This window comes from Protomyctophum bolini (assembly GCF_963924005.1).
Source record: "Protomyctophum bolini genome assembly, chromosome: 20".
In the NCBI taxonomy this organism is placed as follows: Eukaryota; Metazoa; Chordata; class Actinopteri; order Myctophiformes; family Myctophidae; genus Protomyctophum; species Protomyctophum bolini.
The window spans coordinates 16,477,357-16,499,806 of record NC_137881.1 but is presented as its reverse complement, the minus strand read 5'-3'; the positions used below and the strand labels follow the sequence as shown (position 1 = coordinate 16,499,806).

Sequence of the window (22,450 nt, the reverse complement as noted above, 5' to 3'; positions counted from 1 at the left end):
ATGATATGCAATCATCATCGGCCATCACTCAGAGTTGAGTATGAGTCTTCAGTCAGATGACTAAAGAGGCCAATTACAGAACTATTGATTGATTGATTGAAATATTTATTAACAGTTTGCAGAATTACAGTACATTTCAAGCACGAACTCAATACAAAGACTGTTAACTGTGAGTGGACGACCCAATTAAGCATTACACTTGTTTACAAGAGGGTCCACCATGTTCAATTCATCAAAACATATAGAGACGTACAAATAGACACTTCTATATAGACAAAGAACAGAACAGGAATTCATCATAAAGGAGGTAAAAGGGGAAAAGAAACATATACAGTGAGGGAAAAAGGGAGGGGGGGGCAGTGGGGGGGATTCAGATTTTACGGGGGCCAGTTTCGAATTGCAGCCGTCCGTAGGTGCCCTTTGAGAGCGGTTTTGTAGGAGTCAAGGGATTTGCATGTCTTAATGACTGTTGGTAGGGCGTTCCACATTTTGGTGGCATAGGAGCGAAAATGTAGTCCCTTGTTTGTGCCGAATCTGGATTGTACATGGTTGTACACACTTTTGGGAAGGGGCAATGTGATAGAGGAAACCATATGGAGCATAGCATAGGCTACATAGTATGTGTTATACTGTGCTATATACTCATTTAATGTATCGTTCGCCCAGTGGTTGATGGGTTCCACACTCAACACAAACGGCAAACTTACTAAACTAGTATTTTTTTAAATACTGTTAATCATACAATTCAATTAAGGTTCGGCTAACTATCTGCTAAGGTGGCTGGAATTTTGTGTGTCTTGCAGTCAAAATTCAATGGCTTTTGACTGGATAATTAAAGAGAAAATTAAAGGCTGTCTGTTAAAAGGATGGAATGCACGTGCTAATAAAACTTATTTAAAATATTACTATGACGCTCATATTAACTTTAGTAAGTATTAAGTTGTTTTTATTAGCATATTCATTGCATACATCCCATAGGGCTAGACCATATGGGCATATGACATCATCAACTTGAGACGGGAGAAGTTCCTAATTATTGAGTGAAATATTCTCTATTTATGAAAGAAATAAAAGTATTTAAGGTGTTTTACTGTTTTTATTTTAGTTGTAAAGGGCAAGTATAATGTTTTAAGGCATAATTGTCTTATTAGCCAGGGATCCTTTTAAATAATAGCACATCACTGTAATTATACTTCACTGATAGCCTAAGTGTTTAGTCAATAATGTGACAAAGTAGGCGACCATGGCTTCAAAGTAGGCTACTTGTATTTAAGCAGATGAGAGCGCAATTCGTAGGCTATTTACTGCTCAGCAGATACATTTGTACTAGTAAAGTAGTCAGTGCTATAATTAGCATAGCCTATAATATCATATTCATAACACTATAGCTACGCTGGCCAGTTAGCAGAAAAATATATTAGCAAACGTCAAAAGGAAAGAAAATGGACAAGAACAGAACAGACCTCTTCCAGCTGTGCAGCACTGAGAGCTGTCTCCCATGTTTTGGATACTGGCGCAGCTCCAGCAACAACAGCCTGGGTATTGTTGTTGTTATTACTGCTTTTAATTCGCTTCTTCGCGGGCATTTCCTTCACTTTCTGCTGCTTTTTATTATTATATTATATTATTTATGACCATAATATCAAACGTTCCCGTGTAGAATCTTCTGGCTGGTGGCTGCTGGTTTAGGACGTTGAACAAAAGTATCAAACTTCTTTGCCCACACAAGCGTCGTTGTCGCCTTGGTTTCCCCTGGCAACAGCACAGGGCACGTGCACACACATAACCCCGCCTACTTAAGTAACGACACTCAAAATCTACTTGAGTATATTTGCTTTGGCAGCAAAGGCCAAAGGTCATAGCCGGTTTTAAGTTTACTTAAAGTATAGGCTACCAGAGGCTATTTGCCTCTGAAATGTAGTGGAGTAGAAGTAAAAGTACTGACAATGTGATATACGGAATTAAAGTACAAATACCTCAAAATTGTAGCTTAATTGTGCAGTAGGCTACTAAAGTAAATGAATAGCCTATATTTCCTGGCAAACACTAGTAGTGGCATTAGAGGCCTGCAGCCAGAAGAGATCGTTCGTAATACATAATTATATGAGAAAGACCTCGATCGTGCTGAGGGGAGAAACTGGGCTGGCCAGACCTCCTGCCAAGCCAAATACTGATATATTCATCTATTTTGTCAGGCTGTGCGACGTGCGTGGACCATTGAGAAGTGATTTAGCTGATGGAATGTTGTTGAGTCATAAACTGTTATAATGCCACATATCCACAAGAGGGCGTTGGATTCCTTGCAATGTGTGCAACGTCAAGCCTCGAATAGAAGGTCAGAAGTGGAAGCAAAAGTGTGTGTGTGTGTGTGTGTGTGTGTGTGTGTGTGTGTGTGTGTGTGTGTGTGTGTGTGTGTGTGTGTGTGTGTGTGTGTGTGTGTGTGTGTGTGTGTGTGTGTGCGTGCGTGCGTGCGTGCGTGCGTGTGTGTCCCCGCTCGAGCGTGCGTGCGTGTCCGCAAATCGCTGGCTGGCTACATTAGTGGTAATAAGAGTTGACTAATTAGGCAGCACTGCTGGCTAATTAGTCAACTGCACTGCACTGTGAAAATGTGATACTCCAAACACATTTGACACACATCAAATTAAAATTAACAAATTGTTACTAGGTTTCTTGGAAAGGCTTGTTTTCATCCCACAGTGTCTTTTTAATTAGGGTCCCTATATGGTCTGTATTTGGCCCCCTACTTTTCCCCCTATATCTCTTGTCTCTGTCATCTCTGCTCACACAAGCGTTCCTATATCAGGCAGATTTGTTTTCTAATTCTGTCCGATTTGTCGACTAATAACGAAGAATGTTCGTCGACTACCTTTTTTCACTAAATGGAAACTAAATGAAAACTAAGATATGATGATCAAAAGACTAAATATATTGACAATTTTGTCAACAAATAAAAACTAGACTAAAATATTAGGAAGGGACTAGTGGACAACAATCTATCCAGTAGACTATATTCTCTATAAGTAAACAAACACTTGTTTGCATGCTGAAAATAGCAGATCTACAAATTGTGAGCTTGTCAGCTATTTAAAGCAAGTGTAAAATCAGCCATCTGGCCAGATCTGACTGATATGAGTTTATCTGGCCTCGTTCAGACTCTCTGATTCATCCAGGATGACCGTCTGGTTGAAATCAGGTGATTTCTGGGCCAGGTATGACTTAATTCTTGGTTTGACCTTATCTGGCCCCAATCGAGACGTCACTAATTCGATCAGATCCTGACCGTGCTTGTGGGGAGACTAAGGGCCGATTCATACTCTGTTTCGGCGCTGTAGTGCCGAAATAAGGCTCGTCAAAAAATTTCACTAGCACCGAAGAGACTACTTTAGGACGGTACCCGCCCCCCCGAACCTCAAATGACGTCAAATAGGCTCTACAGAGCCAAACCGACTTTTATTCGGCTCTAAAATAGGAGTATGAATCGGCCCTAACACTAAAACATTCCAGGTGACTAAAATGTGACTAAAACTAAATGAAAACTATTCAAAAGACTATGACTAAAACTAAAATCTAAATTCGCTGTCAACATCAACACTGCATGGTCCCTCGGCCACATGTTAAAGAGCATCACTGCATGACTGGCTGACATCTCACAGCTAAGGGGATGTTGTCCCTTTCCCCCAGCAGGATCTTATATTTCCATCAACTCAGCGGCTAAGAACCTGTGTGTGGTTCTGGATAGTCAGCTGTCCTTCAAGGCACACACGATCACTCGATCCTGTAGGTTTCCACGTATACAACCAACCAAAATATCAAACACTTAATCACCAACTAAGGAGCCTGCCCAACTAACTCCTTATCCAGGCCTGTCAAGTCATCTCTAGGCATGACTGCAACTTTTTTGACTTGAAACTTGAAAGCTACTTTCAAAATGACCAATAAGATCTACCCACTGAAGAAATTATTATACCTTTGCTGAAAATAGTTTAAGGGCTCTATTTTCGTCCATGCTAAACCCCTTATATCCCTAAACTACTTTGCCTTTTTTTATTTAACTATTATTTTTTATACTATATACATTTTTGAATGCCATCTTGCCAGCAAGGTGCTAACTAGGTGCAACTTCCCATAGACAGCTAATTCATCCAAACAGAAAAGTCCTATCTAATTGTATTAAACAATGTCAAACTCACCAACATTGCAGCTTTACTGCATTATGTGCAAATTCAAAACAGGTGGTGCGCAGGGCTGTTGAGTGATATCCAATGAGCACTCCCAAACTCTGACATGCCTGCACAGAATGTCTTGACAGAAAGTAGCTCATAAGTCATAACATGTCTACGGTGAATTTTTATGATAAAAAACTTAACAGATTGAAAGAGGATAATTCAAGCTTTCTGTACAGCTCCAATGTTGGTGAGTTTGACGTTGTTTAATACATTCTGTTCGGGCCCTGCACAACCTTTCCTGATAACTATAATGGGGAATGGAATCCTCTCTCACCTTGTCTTCAAGGCTGCATTAATGTTTAAAACTCATGATATGATTGAGGTCTAGTTTGTAGCTGTTTGATTCTTCAAGGGGATTATCATATCAATGGTTGAGATAACTACTGAGTTATCTCAGTAGCTGCTGCTATTCCAAATCATCTTGTACTAATAAAATAACCCCATGCTGGGATACACACACAGGAGTGGGAGAACGAGAGAGAGAGAGAGCGAGAGAGATTTCCTCAATGTCAATGTCAATAATTATGAGCCATGAATTGTCTTGGTCCTGGCAATGAAGCGAACATTGGAGCACTGACATTATGAAGGCTGACAGCTGACTTTTTGTCAGTGCCAGAGAACAGTAGAGGAACAATGCAGAACATTTCAGCATGGAACCCTGAGAGAGAGAGAGAGAGAGAGAGAGAGAGAGAGAGAGAGATACTTTTGTCAGTAACTTGAATGTTGAAAATTGTTGTACCAGACAAACTGAGGGTTGGGGGAGGGGGAACCTGCAAGTTTTCCAGTCCACTTGAAAACCCCCAAAGCATTTGCGGCCCACCCATCTGAGCATGTAGCCTATTACAGTTTTCCACCACACGTTTCAAAAGATAATAACGGCTTTCTCAAAACCGCACACACACAAACTGAAAACCTCACACACAAAATGCTAAACCCTGACACTCCTTAATACTCCGCAAGATGACTCAATTGCTATCAAATCTCTAATATTGTTCACAAAATTTAACTGGTGTTTTCATTTGGTACACAATATTTTCAAATGACACACATACCATTCATTGAGTACACACAACTAAGCATTTTCTGCACACTACCAAGAATTTACAGCACACTGAAGTGCAAAATGGAACACAATCAATCATAGAAATGGGCTGGAACATTACCTACCATATGAATGACAATGACTCTGGAGAATGAGCCATTTCTCCTTTTGTAAAATGACTCAGTGTAGGGCTACTTTTTCATAGTCAAACATAAAACAGCACACATGCACCCAAAAATGTGTGTGTTCAAGGTACAGGCACCATATCAAGTGATCAGGTCACAAGACACCTCAACAAATGACAAATGATATGGTACACAGAAATCAATCAGCACATACAAACAGACAATACTCATTATCATGCATCATTATCTATATCCTATAATAATTATGACGTAATTATGTAATGACATCACAACATCATCCCAACTGTGTAATTGTTATTTTTGAGCGGCACTGACTGCTCCAACACAATACTACGTGTGTAATAGTCCGATATTAGTCTATTCGTTTCCAGTTTGATCCCGGGCTCCCCCAGAGTTAATGTCCCTGCACACAGAGCACGTCCAGTGTGCAACCACCTTTAGTGTCGAAATATCCTTGAGCAAGACGCTGAACCCCATTATTGCTCCCGCAGGTTGGTCGCTTTGCATGGTTTCCTCCACCATCTGTGAATGTAATGCACAATCTATGTAAAGCGCCTTGGATAAAGGCGCTATATAAATGCACCATTTAACATGCTCTGACCCTGGTGTCCAGGGTCACAGAGACCCTGATCTGACCCCAGTGGCAATCATGGGGGGAAGAATTGGCTGGTTTCCCAGGAGATACACTGTAACCTTGCACTCTGCACTAACTAACAGCTATTTTGGGCTATTTGGGAAATTGTTCAAACTCTCAGGTGCAAAAGTGCACATGGGATTATGTAACAACAACTATAGCATAATGAGGACTTAATGTCAATACAGTGGGTTTCTGCTCACTGTAAAGTGTAAACCTATGTTGTATCTTAGTGGGAGTGAATCCTCCAAAGCTGAGTGCAATCATTATGAGCATATACTGTGAGGTCATTAAACATAATTATAACTTTGAATGATATATATTTATGCTTGCATAAGCACACCATCGCTGCAGTTATGACATGCATTACGACTGTAGACATGCCCTATTGGGCCTGTTTTGCATGTTGGCAAGCAGTCATTGCACAGAGAGCCAACAATCATCTCTAGGACTTCGGCCTGCTTTCTTGCTAGCTGGACATTTGATACAGATACAGAGATCAGAATAAACGCTCCTCAGTGAGAGTCTGTTGGTCAGATAAACAAACAGAGTAGTGGTCCTCTAATAGCACTCCATTACACACACGTATGCTACAAATATCATAGCACAAGAATGTTCTGTTGTATATTAAAATACCTTACAGGAGAGTAAATGTGCACGGCAGACAGACAACGAGATGATGTTCCTTGGTGTTTATTTCAGAGTAGACAGCACAGCAAACAGCATAGATCCGACGGCCTCATGCCGTCGGGGAGCATGTCCAGTTACATGGTAGAGAGTTGGGGGACAACCGGGCCAGATATTTCTTTGTCTGGCATTATATCTATCATGCGTTCATGTGTTCACATGGCTCTCGGCCTATCAGGATAGTCCACGGTCTGACCACTGCCTTGGGTCTCAACCCCTAACAATGACCCCAGTTATTTATTACCCATGGGCCTTTGTCTTGGCTTGCCTTTCTGTTCTGTGCCCAACCCTGATCATGTTTCACTATTACCAGGACTTATGTATCCATGTGCATGCGTGTATGTGCACATGACATTTAGTGATGTCCAGGCATCATTAGCTGGTCTGTGTCTTACAAATTACACCACAGTTCCTCAAAGCTTTTAAAAGGAAAACATTTGTGGGCATCTCCAGGCTTCTGTACCTCGCAAGGCCAGCTGTTCAGGAGTTTAACCATCTCTGCTTCTCTGAAGCGAATGTCATGTGAGCTGGATTGAGTGTCCACATTTTTGCGTCAGATCTACTTTGACTGAGTGGCGAAGAAGATTTTACCCAGCAGCTCTGTTTATATATTTTTCATTCACATAGCTTCAAATAGCACAGCAACAACCCATAGATACAAGGCTGTTTAAAGGCTGTCTCTTGCTATTCATATAATAGGCCTGTATGGGGTTGCATGTATTCTGGTTTTGCCGAGCAACAGTTTGAACTAATGGGTCAGACTTTTGTTTTCATGGCATGGCAATTAACAATTAAAAGATTTTCCCCAACAATAGCCATCAAAATAAAAACACCATTTATCTTCTCAGGTGACAAGAAATCCCAAGGTCAAACAAGGGGACACTCTTGAATAAATCTCTAGATTTATTTCTATTACATGTTTTAAATAGAGTCAAACTTTGTTTTGAGTTTTACATTATCTCAGTTTCTTTATTTGAAACCAGTACCACATAGCAGAGTGTAGAGTAGGAGAGTAGCGACACGCTTTGATCTCGCCCCAAAGCGGGTGCCTGTGGGCTATAGTTCCAATCATTGCTCCTATGGCTGGAACTATCCCATTGAGATAGAATGAGCACTTCCGCATTCCATTGTTACAATGGGAGTCAACGCTAGTGTCGCCACTCTCTTACTATATTACTCTGCCACAGATAACCCAGCTAATGTACTAAAAGTACATCTTCTCATAAGTAGCTACTGTACAAATAAGTAATGTTTGCGGTACTTTGACTTTACTTAACTATTTTCATTTTTTAAATAAGATCATGCCGTGAGCTTGTAGATCTGTTCTGTTTAAAAGACTTTGACACGTACATTTTGAAAGCTTTTGAAAAACAATCTTTGTATTTGGATGTACTTTCACTTTGAAGTAAAAAAAAACATATGTAAAAATACTTCCACCGCTGCATATGATTTACCCAGCGTCTCTGGCTAGCAGCTAAAGTAAATCTGTTCAGAACATCCCGTTACTACATGGTCACATGTAATGTGGATTCAAAACAGTCAAACAGATCAGCTGCAGCACTGTGTATTTAGATGTCTGGGTATGTCTGATGTCTGGGTATCAGTTAACTAAAGCAGATAGGCAGTGGTGGAAAGTATGTAGTACATTTACATTTTCAAAAGATCTTTATACATTTGAAAACTTGAAGGGACATTCTGCATAATGAGTACTTTGTTCTTTTCGTACTTTAAGTACATGTTGATGCCGATACTTTTGTACTTTTACTCAAGTAAATCCGTGAATTCCAGACTTTTACTTGTAACAGAGTATTTCTACATTGCAGTATTGAACAAGATATGACCAAGGTACACGTTGCTGGCCGTTGACACAGTTAAGAGCAGTGTAAAATCTAAATGTGGGTCAATTTGGGTCAATATTTACATTCTCAGTCTAAATATTAATTCTGTCTTGTGGACAGTGAGGATCTTACTATGTGGAGTGTTACAGGATTAATGATTGACTGGGGCCTATACCACTAGTTCTCAGCTTTTTCAGTCCGTGAGTCGTGACCCCTCAAAATAATCATTATTTGAACCGGGGACCCCCCACCAATCTGACTGTTGATTTTGTTGACTAAAACACTTTTTTTTTTCACTGATGAAACTAAAGCTATGATGACTAAAACCAAGACTAAATATATTGACAATTTCGTCAACAAATAAAAACTAGACTAAAATGTTCGGAAGGGACTACGTAGCAGACGAGTAGAAAAGATCCAGTATAAGTCAAATGCACAAGTGATTTTACACTTGGTTGCATTGCATGCATGCTAAGTGTAAAATCAGCCATTACGACGTCATCAAGGCCCACCAAAATACATAACATAACTGTAGATTTAGTCGACTAAAATCTTGTGAACTAGACTAACACTAAAACATTCCAGGTGACTCAAATGTGACTAAAACTAAATAAACTATTCAAAGGACTATGACTATGAATAATGTAATACAATATAAAATCAACACTGCACTCGGACAAGCGCTTGGAATTGTAGGAGTTCCGGCATTGTTTGACTCAGTTCCACAGATAAATATTGTGAAAATAGCAGATCTCCAAGCTTGCAGATCGGGTATTTTCAAAAATGTTACCTCTTTTCTAATATTTTATGAGAATTTGCCCTATGTCTCTCCAGTTATTTGTTGATTACCGGTACCTATTAATGCAGTAATTCCTTTTCTTTCCTTTTAGGTTTTTAGGTATTAAAAACATTGTCACTTCACAGTCACAGTGTTTTAGACCAGTGGTTCTCAACCACTGGTCTAAAACTGGGAATTCAGTGTACTATTCGCATGATTACATCAAACATTGGATAGCTTCTAATCTAGCCAATGGCAAACACCACTTGCGGAATCTTCTAATGACTTGTTTTATCCAATATCATATTATCCACAGTACAGCATTAGTAATTTCTCCGGGGTCCAGTGCTGCTTCATCGTGCAAAATGCCCCGAAATAATCTGCAAATGCATAAAGTTTCCACTGTCTCAAAGGGTGAGAGTGGTACTGTATAGCTACTTTATGTATCATTCAGGCCAGGGAATAATTACCGGTACCGTTACATTTAGCATTCTTTAAGTTGCAAGCAGTCTTCATTGACAAACATTCTGGGCAATGGAATAATTGCAGGTGTTAGTTTGCAGCTTACTTACTGTAACTGACTCATTCGTTTCACTTTGTCAATCAGTTTATCGAGTGTCGATTAAATGACTGCAGTTCTTCCTATCTCTACAAAATAAAATACATTTGTAGTTTGTTGATAATTGTCCTGATTAAACAATGGAACAAATGTATATACTAAAAATAAGATATCTTGAACTGTAGTCTATTGGAAATGTCAGGTAGGCCTAAATCGTCAAGGGGGGGGGGGGGGGGGGGGGGGGGCATCTAGAAATATGATTGATTACAGAGCTTATCTGAAAAGCTCCCCATGCAAATAAACAGTAAATGGTGTCTGGATAATTTAATATTCATAAGGCTTCCAGGAAAAGGGGCCGCTCTTCTGTGGGTTCCAAGTAAAAACAAGGCATTCAGCCAATTAAGTAAGTTCATCTCCTGGGACCAAACAAGCATATCCTGTGTCCAGGATGTGTGAGGATAGAAGAGCAAAACATAGTAGCTGGCGTCAGTGGCGTGCATGCCTGCCAAGCCTGGTAAACATCATGGTTGTCAGTCACGTTGGCTATATGAACCCCAGAAGCCACGCATGGGGAAAAAGCAGGGCATGTGGGGACTGGCGGGGAGAGGGAGGGGGAGAGGGAGGGGAGAGACATCATCTGACTTGACTCAAGTATGAAGTTGGGGGTGGGGCTAACAAAAGCCCCACCTCCTCAGGGGGCTGTTCACACGTGCTGACCTTATAGCTGTGTGATGGCCTTCATGAATCATGTCCACGCTGAGGCTCATATTCACAGACTGCAAGGAAATGAGCCAAGCCAGTATACAGCACAGTTCAAATTCTTTCGGGTCATCATGTATTAACGCCCTTCAGTACTTTTCCATGAGAGGGCTAGCTTCATTCGCATTAACCAGGGTCATATGCTAACTATACTGTACACTGTTTACTGATCATCATTACTTAATGTGTGTCATGTTGATCTCAGATCAATCTTACCTTACCAAGACGGAGTGGTGTCACTGATGTGCTGAAATTTAGTTTTTTGATGGAATCTTTTTTACAAAAAAATCCTAATAATCTGACTGTGGACATGAATTGGATTGGCCACTAATATTATCATATTATGGCAGTCACATAGATGCTAAAAGCCTTTTTGATGGGTGCTAGCCACTCCTATATACAGCTTTTGTCCCCACACGTCTCATATTTGCCATTGACAATAAAAGGAGAAATTATAGGTCAAATGTCCACCAAATATGACGTAAATGTGTACAATGACAAGAGCTTCAGGCAGTACGTGTAACCATAGATGACCTACACAACACCATGGGTCTACATTTCTCAATGGAAGAGTATAGGCCAGAGACCAACGGCTCCAACCACTGCAGATGTGTTAGCAATATTGTATTAACACTATCATACAGATTGGCATTTTATTCATTAAAATACAATAAAATATAACCCAAATTTGCTTTAAAGCGGGTGTAAGTGATATTGTTTTATTTAGTTTGTTTGTTTCTTTGTTCAAATAAGAGGTAAGTTCTATATTCCCATAGTAATCACTCATACAGAGTTTGTTTAGTGACAGGGGCTGTCCATTTAGTAAACGGATCGGGTCCCTTCCGGGATACCAATTGCATCCAATGAGGAGAGAAACCCCCCAGGATACAGGATAAACAGGTGACATTGGAAGTGATGAAACAAAGAAATTAGCAACCAAAATTGGAACACTATAGAATTGAAGCGGATAAATGGTAAATGGTGCATTTCTATAGCGCCTTTATCCAAGGCACTTTACATAGATTGTGCATTTCACCGTAGAAATATTGCACGAATCAGAGCCTATTTGTCCTTGGACGATGCAAAAACGCTAATCCACGCCTTTGTTTTTTCTCGGCTTGATTACTGCAATGCACTTTTTTCAGGACTGCCTAAGAAAACAACTGACAGATTACAACTTGTCCAAAATGCAGCAGCCAGAGTTTTAACTAGAACTAAGATGAGATGGCCAGCCAGGGCGCCTGATGGAGGGGAAAGGAACTGGTCGGAATAACGTGTCCCTTCCATGCGCTACGTCCGGCCGGGGAAATTCCCCTCTGTCAGGTGAAAAGAAGCAGCTTGGACTCCTCATGCATAGAAGGAGGCATGAGGTCAGTCCGCTGCCCCGCCAGGTTGGCAGAGGAAGTGTAGCGCCCAGGATTACATTAGATAATTGGCACTGGGTGAAAAGAAAACTGGGTTACAAAATCGTGGGATAAAAATAAGTTAAAAAAAAAAAGAACTAAGATGAGAGAACATATTACTCCAGTTTTGGCATCACTGCACTGGCTTCCGGTTGTTTTTAGGATTGATTTTAAAATTATTTTACTTGTCTATAAAGCTCTCAATGGTCTCGCACCTTCCTACCTACATGACTGCTTGCCTAAATATGTCCCAAACCGCCCCCTAAGGTCTTCCACTGCTGGCCTGCTCGCAACAAGCACATCAGGAGCAATTAGGGGTTCAGTGTCTTGCTCAAGGACACTCTACACTATAACTCAGGGGGAGCCCAGGTTCGAACTGTCAACCTTGCGGTTACCATCCAGCCACTCTACCCCTGAGCCACCGCCGCCGGATATATGGGGTCTCTCCTGATTGGATGAAATTGGTGACCCACCTGAAAATATATATTTGTTTATTCAAGAGCTCGAGAGATCGTAATTCCTTTGCCCTGAAACATTTTAATACTATAATTTTAGTCATATAGTGAAACCAAACCTCCACAGCTGTTTGTTTCATTCTACCAATTGGATAAACTATGCAAATTTGTGTTAACCTACATAATTAGTATGCACACAGCACTATAGCTTGTGAGTGTGACACATGGTAAATGATCACCATGCACTCCAACAGTAAAGGCACACGATGCCTTGACAATAGAAATCCTTACAATACATCATGCACTTATTCTCATTAACCTAGTTGCTGCATGTAGGGTGCCCCACGTGACATAATTAACTTGGTTTTACGTTTTTCTTGTGCATTGAAAGACAGGACCGTAAAATGTAATGTAACCTTTTATAGGCTATAAGCATTTCAGGCCAGTGCGTCATTCAACTTAATCCTTTGGCCTCTACCCATGCAGTGTGAAAGACTGAAGAACAATCAGTCTAAAGTGCAAAATACTGCTTCTCCGAATGTCCCACACAAGTGACAAAAGCTTTAATTCATCAGGGATTCTCATTAGTATTGCACACAGCAGCGGAGCTCCTCAAATTCTCAATACCTCCATTAAACAGAGGGAGAGAAATGTCACACAAACTATGTTGTACGTAAGTAGGTCATTAGCACACTCCCAGAGTCTCAGTCACCTGATGTGCAACATAAGCAACCACTGCACTTCTTATGCACTAGCTGCTCTTTAAACACACCTCTATATGATCTTTATGCAATAACACTCCTCTGTACATGTTTACTGTAGGTCTCATGAGGCTCATAACATGTTTGAACCATGGGCTGATAATCCATTACAAATTCATGTAGTTCTCTCCTTTAGCTCAATGGGATCAAGCATCACAACAAAATCCATTATTGCTAGGGTCAATTCATGGACTATTTTGCCATGAAAGGTAATAGTCAAGTCATGCTGGAAAATTTTAGAAATGTGAGATACTTCTCTTGGAACACTGCCCGTCAGTCAGGATGTTTTAACATTGTCCTACTGAAAGCCATAATGAGACGCACGAGTCATGTTTTTCACACTGGAAAACCGTTCCCCTGTATAAGCCTGCATTGTGCCGTTGTGGTTGACTGACAGCACACATGGTTATGCATGCTCCAGAAAACACAGTGTCATAAACGGCTAAACAAAAATAATCACAAATATTTTTTTTCGTCATTTGTTTTATTGTCAAATAGACAAGGTATAATGCTTCCTTTAACAGGAATTTTAAATAGACCCAACAACATTTCCAGTGCAACCTGTATGGTATAATTCACAAAAATGTAAACTGCTCAATTTTCATGCCTCACATTTAAAAGCAGATAACTACTTGTGCCTTGATCATTATATTATTGCACCTTCCAAGTTCAAAAGGTACAGAAACAAGTGTGTAATACGTTTACATTTGGGTGAACTATCCCTTTGACATTCGTAGAAAGGCTTTGCAATGAAAGGGAACGTATAAAAATAAAATAATCAAACACTAAAAACATCTAAACACATCTAAACCTATACAGTTGTGATCTTGCCCGAGTGCAATAAAGAATAATAAAGGAATAGATCATTCAAAATATTTCCAGATGGCAATTAAGGCTTCTTAGTGCGAGATAGGTCACACACACACACCTTGAGAGCAGCTTCTTCACTATACATCCATTCACTCACCAGAAATGTCTCATACTTGTGAACACCGCACCATACAGTACCTAGCTACATACAAACAAGGCCCCAACACATGCCCCATCATTTGCTGAACACATTGGATTATCTGGAAACAAATAAATGCATCATAAAAGTGCCTAGTCAGTGTGGAGTCTTTAACAAAACTGTACCAACAGTAACCGCTATAAAATCCTCATTTTACAAAAATGACCAACCAGTCTCATTTTATTTTGTTGTTAAAAAACAAAATAACCTGTGCTGTAGAGAATAAACCAATCCCCAGAATGAACTGCGTCACATTGTGGTTGACCCTTAACCCTGCTCATAACGTTATACAGTGAATCAGAATACCACCGAGGAGACTGGATGCAAATAGTACTGTATTATAATAAAAGAAAATGTAGAAAATCTTGACACCTCTGAAGCGTCATTTACATTCACAGTAGAAGTGCATTGAACCATTAGAAACCCTTCCAACTCTGCGTTTAGCACTCCTCTACCACGGTACCAGCCGAGGCAGGGGAGTAGAGTTTTTTCTTGACGAGCCGGAAGCCCGGGCTGAGTTTGAGCACATGCTTGAAGCCCGGCGCGAAGCAGGTGCCCATGAACAGGAACTCGCGGAGGCTGGGCCAGGCGCTGCCGTCCTGCTTGAACACCAGTGTCAGCTCGAAGGTTGGCACGACGCTCGAGTCGTAGACGATGCGTTCTAGCCGCTTGCAGCCCTTCTCGCACTCGAGGTTCACGTAAAGGATGCACCCGCGCAGGCCGCACGGCTCCGTGGAGGCCAGGCGCAGGACGTCGCGGGCTATCCTCAGAGTTAGCTTCTCCGGTACCAGCACGGAGGAGCAGTTCAGTGCGGTCTTCTTGGCCCGCGACAGGCAGTTCTCAAACATTTTGGCCAGCTGCTGACACGTCCGGTCTTCATTGAGGTCCACGTTCAAATGAGACTCAGCCAAACAGTGATCCCAGAAATCCAGTTCTATTAAAAAGATTGAGACCATGCGTCAAGATCATTACTTTATTTGTAGATAGTGATGGGAGATTAATCCACAAACACATTGGTATCGGCCAATTCTAGTTGTGTTTTTCACAAATCAATTAATTAATCGGTCCGATTAGAACAGCATGGTCAGATCTACAAGCTCACAATATTAAATGTACGGTATTAAAGTTAAATCTGACTTGCCTAAGCCTGCAGTGCAGACACCCTGTCACATGTATTTTTCAGAATGGACAAAATAATTTTGAATACAGAATTAGATCATATCGACATCAGTAAAATCGGTTATCGGCCCATCCCCATGTAGATGTTGACACAACACAGAAAATGCAAGTTCAGAATGGGCAGAGGTTGGTAACCCCCCCCAGACACACACAGACATAGCCCCGCAAGCAGAACCCGAATGTAGTAAAGTTTCTGACACTTTTAAGACTTTACTTGCATTGGGTCCTGCTTCAAGTGGGGCTGTCGCCAGTTACGCACAAACAAATACAATGTAAACAAGCCATGTTACGGACTTCTGCGCGCTTCTACCATGGTTATTCATGTATTGACTTACGAATGTGCGAACTATAAGTACCTTACATACCATACCGACACATCTCCTGTGTCGCGGAAGCCGTTAAGTATTTTTAATCCATGATTGATTAAAAATGTCGCTTCTTCCTACCTTGTTTATTGACACCTCATTGTACCGCCTATCTGGCTAGCTAGTGGTGCTACAGCTATGACGGAGCAAATCAGAGGAAGGGACATAGCCCGCAAAGCCAACCGCACATCGAGAGGCGGTCAATAAACGGTAAATAAACAAGAAGAAATCAAAGCGACATTTTTAATCAAACATGGATTAAAAATACTTAACGGCTTCCGCGACACAGGAGATTTTATCAGAGGTATGTAAGGTACTTATAGTTCGCACATCCGTAAACAAACACAATAAAAAGCGTCCTAATTCCGCGCCGATGGACTAAACGATGAGTGTGTGTATATCCGCGTCCCAACAATCGCATTGAAAAATCTTAGCTTGACCAGGAACCCTACGTCAGCCCGGTTCGGTTCGGATTGGGCTGACCCAGGGGGTTCCGAGAGGGGCTAACACAGACAGCAAAACAGCAAACACACACCCATTTAACTGCAAAAACTAATACTCAATTATGCCATGTCGTACTATGGCGTCACGTGCGGGGCTGCGGGCCAAAAATAGTCATCTCCCATTTAGCTCAATGCCTTGTGCATACAACACATTGTGAGCTTGTAGATCAGCCATTTCCAACACAATGTGACACTGTCGTATAATGAAGGATAAATCTGGCTTAGGAGTCAGGACACACTATGACAGACTAAAAACACTTAACCTACTTAGTGGTATAATGATCAATGTTTCATGTGAAATCTTCCAAGAGAAGGTTTGGGCTATTCCTTCAGTTTTTGGTAGTTATTGATTGGCATGAATGACTAAGCTCTTTCTTTGACAAATGTAAATTTAATAATCAAGACAATTCACACAAAGACTTAGGAGCCCCCTGAGTTCTTGGGCCTCTGGGTAATACAGGAGTTAACGGTATCAGATGCAACAAGATCATCATAAGAGACAACAAAAAAACAACAATTGAATGTTGAAAACATTTGAATAAAACCAACTGTCATACACTAAACACAAAGCCCCAATTAAAGTTATTGGAAGCCAAAAGGAAGTGATTGTATTGGGTAGGTAGGTAGTACTATTCCACAGTTTTGCAGGCTGAAAGATGACTTCATCCTTTGTTGACTTCACCACCCCCTCCCTCCCTCCCTCCCTGTGCTGCAGCCATGCAGAGATGTGGGAAAAACAACCAGTCAACAACTGGAAGTGTCCACATTGCAGCAGCAGAAATACAAACAGAATGCACACACACACACACACACACTACACACCTCTATCAATGCAGGCCGTGTCGTGGTACCTCCGCTCAGACACGTCCGATATGCATTCGCCGCTTTTGCCTTTTAATGTGCTCGTTGCAACCATGTTGAAAACAAAGTGTTGCTTTTCTTTTGAGATAGAGTTGCTGCTCGTCGTTGCCTGAAAAGAGTCGCGAGAGTGACACAGCCCTTCAGAACACAATAGTAACAATATATTCATTCACAGAGTTTTAAAACTAGTCCAAAATTCCTCCAGTCATTTACTAATTTGACAACTTAATCGATGGATTGACCATCCATACATAGCAAAACAAGTCAGCAGCTCAGAAATGTGAACAGTTTCGCTCGAGCTCCGTTACATTGATAATACAGAGAAAAGACAGTCAATTTCACTTACCTTAATATGTTCTTTGTCTTTAAAAAATATAACTTAAATTGTCTTTTAAATAAGTTAACACATTCAAATAGTCGGACTGACAAACACTCACACCACCACTGCACTCACATTCACACTGCCTGCAGCGGCCACTTAACCTGACGCTGCCAGAAGAGGGCGGTATTGCGGAAACATATTCCCCAACACAACACTCATCTGGGATCTCTGACAGAGTTGAGCCCTGAGTCAGATCTGTTTCGTACCGACCAATCAGCGTGAGCTAAAGGCGGGATGCGGATGTGACGGTATATAGACACGTCGATATGATTGGTTGTGTTTGCACGCCCACACGGTGATAGACAGACGCTCCCATCCAATCATCTACCATGTATCTTGAAAAAAAGGAACAGCCCCGTCATCGAATTTGCATCCGCGATCCCAGATCCAAATAAGCTGTGAAACAAATTTGTGTAGCAAGCTTTTTGGATCTGGCAGCGTCAGGTTAGCGGCCACTGGCCTGTCTCGGTAATATTTATTCACTCTATCCCATCAGCTGATCTGGTGCTTTGGCCAATCAGCGTCCGCCTCTCCTCGCCAACACTTTTACCAGGGACTTCCTTATTCTACCAAGCAACCGGTCATTAACTCGTTTTGATTGGCTGATTTACCAATAGCTCGAGGAATATAATTGTGTTGTTGTTGTTGTTGTTGTTGTTGTTGTAAAAGGATAATTAGTATTTGCCCCTACCGCCGGGTTATAAGTTACCTACAAAGTGAATGTTTTTATTTGTATTATTAACAAATCTTATGATGATGACATACAATACATTACAATACAAATTACAAAACAAGACAAACAAACACAAACAACAAAGTTATTAATACAACAAAACAACATCAGAAACAGCTGGATTACTAACAGAAAACATTAAAGAGTGAACACAAAGCAACAGCTCTCTCAGCTTTCTTATTTTTGTAGTTATAAATTGTTTTAATGTAATGTACTGCTTGGCCTCAATCTCAAATATAATGAATGAAGGTTTGGAATGACTGCATTTGGATTTATGTATATGCAATTTAGCTAGAATAATGATCAAATGAATATGTATACTTCATTTTTCTTCTTAATACTATCCTTACTGAAGCCAAACAGCACATTTTTCCAATACAGACAGAAGTCACAAAGTGAATGTATTTGTTTAGAAGTATAGGAGACACAATGACAATCTGCAATCTGTGCATGTACTATACAAAATGACCATGGAAAACGTACCAATATCACAGCATCAGAGCATTAATTGCTAATGAGAACATCAAATTATTACAATAACCTAATCATGTAGCCTACCTATAGGGCCTACCTGAAATATTTATATTTGCACTTATATTTGGAATGTACTCATGAGAGCAAACCTCGATGTAATGCTGTGATAACCCTTTTAAAATTTGTGTTACTTATTATACCATCACACATTAATGTTCAGTCAATTCGTTAAAAAAGAAATATATATATATAAATATATATATATATATATATATATATATATATATATATATATATATATATTAAATATATTATATATATATATCCTTTTCTACATATAACAAAATACATACATACATGGATGCACCTGGGACGTATCCTCAGTGATGTATCCCAAGGTCATCAGGGTTTCAGGTCTCCCAACATCATACCCCTCACTCAGGTGACCCAGCCGGGGTGATCAAGTCCCGACTTACGTCCCAGTACTAGTAGCTACCCTCGATCAGTCCCATTAGGGAAAAACCAGGGCCACACAATCCGTTCCTCCTGAACTACTCTGCCGGCACTGGGTGGTACCATTCTGGCGCATGGAAGGACTCTGTGGGTTGACTCCTCTCCGGGCCCCTCCTACGTCTCACCAGGTCCACTCCTGCTCTCACCAGGTCAGGCCCTGTGCGAGTGTGCGTTGCACCAGACTCCCAGCACTAGGCACTTTATTCAGGAATGGTGGATTCTCAAGCCGCAACGGTTCCGCAGGCTCCACCTTGCCCTTGGTGGTGCCGCAGACTCCGCTTGAGGCTTGAATGGCCCTCCTAAAGGCCTCACCGTGGGTTTGTTGGGCTTCTTCCTCACGGAAGACACAGGCTGGGGCGCCAACCCATAAAAAATTAACTGTAGGTCAATGTATCCATTCTCAACCCCAAAGCTTTCCTTAAGCTTAGGAATGGGTTGGCTAAAAGCTAAATGAAAAAAAGCTACAAGGATACAATTGTTTTTGATGTATTGTGTGTTGGGGTTTTCTATTATGTTATATGTTCTATCATAGAGCATAGACAAATAGTTCTGTGCTCAAATATCTAACAGCAAAAATAGTCAGGATCACTATGGGCTTCTTAAGTTCTTAACATTAAAATGTTTCAATATAGGGGCTGTGCTGCATAGTGGCCTGCAGTGGCTGCATGTGCATGGCTGTGTATTCACACACACCTACACATACATATACAGAGGGACAGATGTTCAGTTTTACAAAAGGTACCTATAATCATTCACTCTCTCTCATCATAACTTGACACACTCTCTGTCCCTCACGCCACCATTACCCTGTTGGTTGACGATGGTAATGGAAACCAGTAGACTTGTGAGTGTGCTTCTCCCTGCGTCACATGAGCAGAACCAGATATCCCTAAGAAAATGAGTCACACCATTCAGGCAGTGTACTGCCTGCCTCCGCTGATGCAAGCAAAAGTAAAAGCTTAAAGCTACAACGCTGAACAGAGGTAAACACAGAAATTGATTATCACAAACCGTGAAATCAATTTGACAAACCTTTTCTTCTGCTGTTCTGTCCATGTTAAATCCAGAGACAGTGAGTTTGGCAAGCATAACTGTCAAATATTCAGGTGTCCAGTTGGGAGTCATACCAAAGCCACAGAATTCAATCCAATTCTGTCTTGGTTAGGGAATGGGATAAAAGGTAATCTTTGTAGCCTTAACACCACTTTAATTTCAAACATCAGCGAACTCCATAATCATTGTCAAGCATTCCTTTGGTCAGAGTATTAGTGAAAATGTCAATGCACTATAGGCGTACTGTCAGAAAATTGAAGGCTATGATAACCCTAAATGGTAAATGTATATAGCGCCTTTTTCCAAGGTGCTTTACATAGATTGTGCGTAAATTCATCCATTCATATACCGATTGTGGCAGAAACCATGCAAGGCACCAACCAGCACATCAGGAGCAATTTGGGGTTGCATGTCTTGCTCAAGGACACTAACACTGAGGGAGCCGGGGTTCGAACAGGCAACCTTGCGGTTACCATCCAGCCACTCTACCCCTGAGCCACGGCCGCCTGTATTACTGTATGTATTACCATTAAAAAGCTTGTTCTGAGGCCAACATTTTGGAGTGTAGTATGTCAACCACTTATAACCGGGGTCCCCACTTGGTTCCCTCCTTTTTTCCCCTCTACAACTAATCTCTTTGCCGAGAATAGCTGATCTACAAGCTCATAACACTTCTAAGTTTGCAGCTTTTTAGAATATTGCATATTTTACTGCATCGTAATGCGGTATGCGGTCAGGTTTAGGCCTGGCTCAGGGAAGAGGGCGCACCTGCCCTGGAGGTGCAACAGTCCTAGCAGGAAGATCTGTATGAAATAATTACTGCGTCGTAAAAAAAATAAAACAGGTTTCAGTATCCCAAACGGAAATTTATGGAAGTTGTCTGTTGAACCAATTGAAATAGTGAAAATGAAATTTGAAGTTATTATATTATGATATGTTATTTATTTATTGGGATTTGTTATTGTCCCTATCCCTTTACTGCTTATGTGCAGCTCTTTTATCTGCTGTTTTATCTGTTATTTGCAGATGCTCCATTAGTTCTAAGCAAATGGCGATTTCTTTTGGAGCCGTGACCGTGACTGAGAGTGTGATAATGCTGTTTGTCTCTGAATGGTCTGATTCCCTTCAAATGTTAACACAAGACTCATGGATTAAGGGCAAGTGGAATCCATCATAGGGAGAATCAGAGTGAGCCATCAATTTTAATCAGACACTTGGAGTTTGTTAATACAAATTGTGTGCAGTCCGCATTCACTCATATCACATTGTCAATTAACACACAGCAGGGTTAAAAGTGTCCAAATGGACCTTTATAAAACACTGAGGATTTTACAATCACTGAATTAACATCATGAGCCTTTGCAATGCACCACTGTCGAACTTCAAACCTAGCAGACCAAAGTCGACCAAAGTCTATATACTGCCAATGAAGTTGCTCCATCTGCCGACTCCTGTTTCTGTAGAAGGCAAAAAATCTAACTCGCGGGGGCCTCACATTACTAATCCAGCACAGTTTAGTTTGACCTCGGGTTATTCCCACCCCTCCACCCAATGGAATTTAACCAGACTAGGCTTGCAGCCCATTTCTGCTGAGTTGCATTTCTCTAACGAGACTTGATGGCACAGTGCAGCAACTGTTGCACGTGTTTCTAAATGTTGCCCCGCTGCCGTACTGTACTTAAGTACAATTTGAGGGTATTTGTGCTTTACTTGAGTATTTTCAATTTCCAATACTACTCCAATCTACGCCACTACATCTCAGAGGAAAATATCGTACTTTTACTCCACTACAATTATTTGAAAACTTTAGTTACTTACTGTAGTTACTTTGGAGATTTTAATTTTGATTGGAAAACATACACTAACCTTTTCAGCCCTACTGTATATATATTTCGGCTATTCGAAAATAGTCGATCTACAAGCTCACAAAGCGCTGTGATGCGACACGTTGTGAGCTTGTAGATCTGCTTTTTTAAATACATTTTGAAAGCTTGAGATGGGACATTCTGCACAATGAGTACTTTTACTTTTTGTACTTTAAGTAGCCTACATTTTGATGCCGATACTGTTGTACTTTTACTTGAGTACAT

The 22,450-nt window shown here is 40.9% G+C and overlaps 2 protein-coding genes across 3 annotated transcripts in view; both read right to left on the bottom strand.

Annotated features, from left to right (window-relative positions):
- Positions 1–1,567, bottom strand: part of spag17 (sperm associated antigen 17) — a 31,674-nt gene extending 30,107 nt beyond the window's left edge. For both annotated transcript variants that reach the window (XM_080792866.1, XM_080792865.1), the window contains exon 1: positions 1,464–1,567. The gene's annotated coding sequence lies outside the window, so the exon portion shown is untranslated. The remainder of the gene's footprint in view (positions 1–1,463) is intronic.
- Positions 1,568–13,772: 12,205 nt separating this feature from the next.
- LOC308335149 (DNA damage-inducible transcript 4-like protein) lies at positions 13,773–17,681 on the bottom strand. The gene is made up of 3 exons (XM_080792146.1): positions 17,552–17,681; positions 17,167–17,314; positions 13,773–15,231 (listed from the first exon to the last, which is right to left on the bottom strand). The coding sequence occupies exons 2-3, from the start codon at positions 17,258–17,260 to the stop codon at positions 14,738–14,740; spliced, it is 588 nt and encodes a 195-aa protein (XP_080648272.1). The 5' UTR covers positions 17,261–17,314; positions 17,552–17,681; the 3' UTR covers positions 13,773–14,737.
- Positions 17,682–22,450: the final 4,769 nt, after the last annotated feature.

Bases quoted from the DNA above. Each gene is read 5' to 3' on its own strand.
- LOC308335149 (XM_080792146.1), bottom strand. From the start codon at position 17,260: ATGGTTGCAACGAGCACATTAAAAGGCAAAAGCGGCGAATGCATATCG. The intron at 15,232-17,166 runs GTGTGTAGTGTG...TCTTTTTAATAG, and splicing joins CACGGCCTGCATTGATAGAG to AACTGGATTTCTGGGATCAC.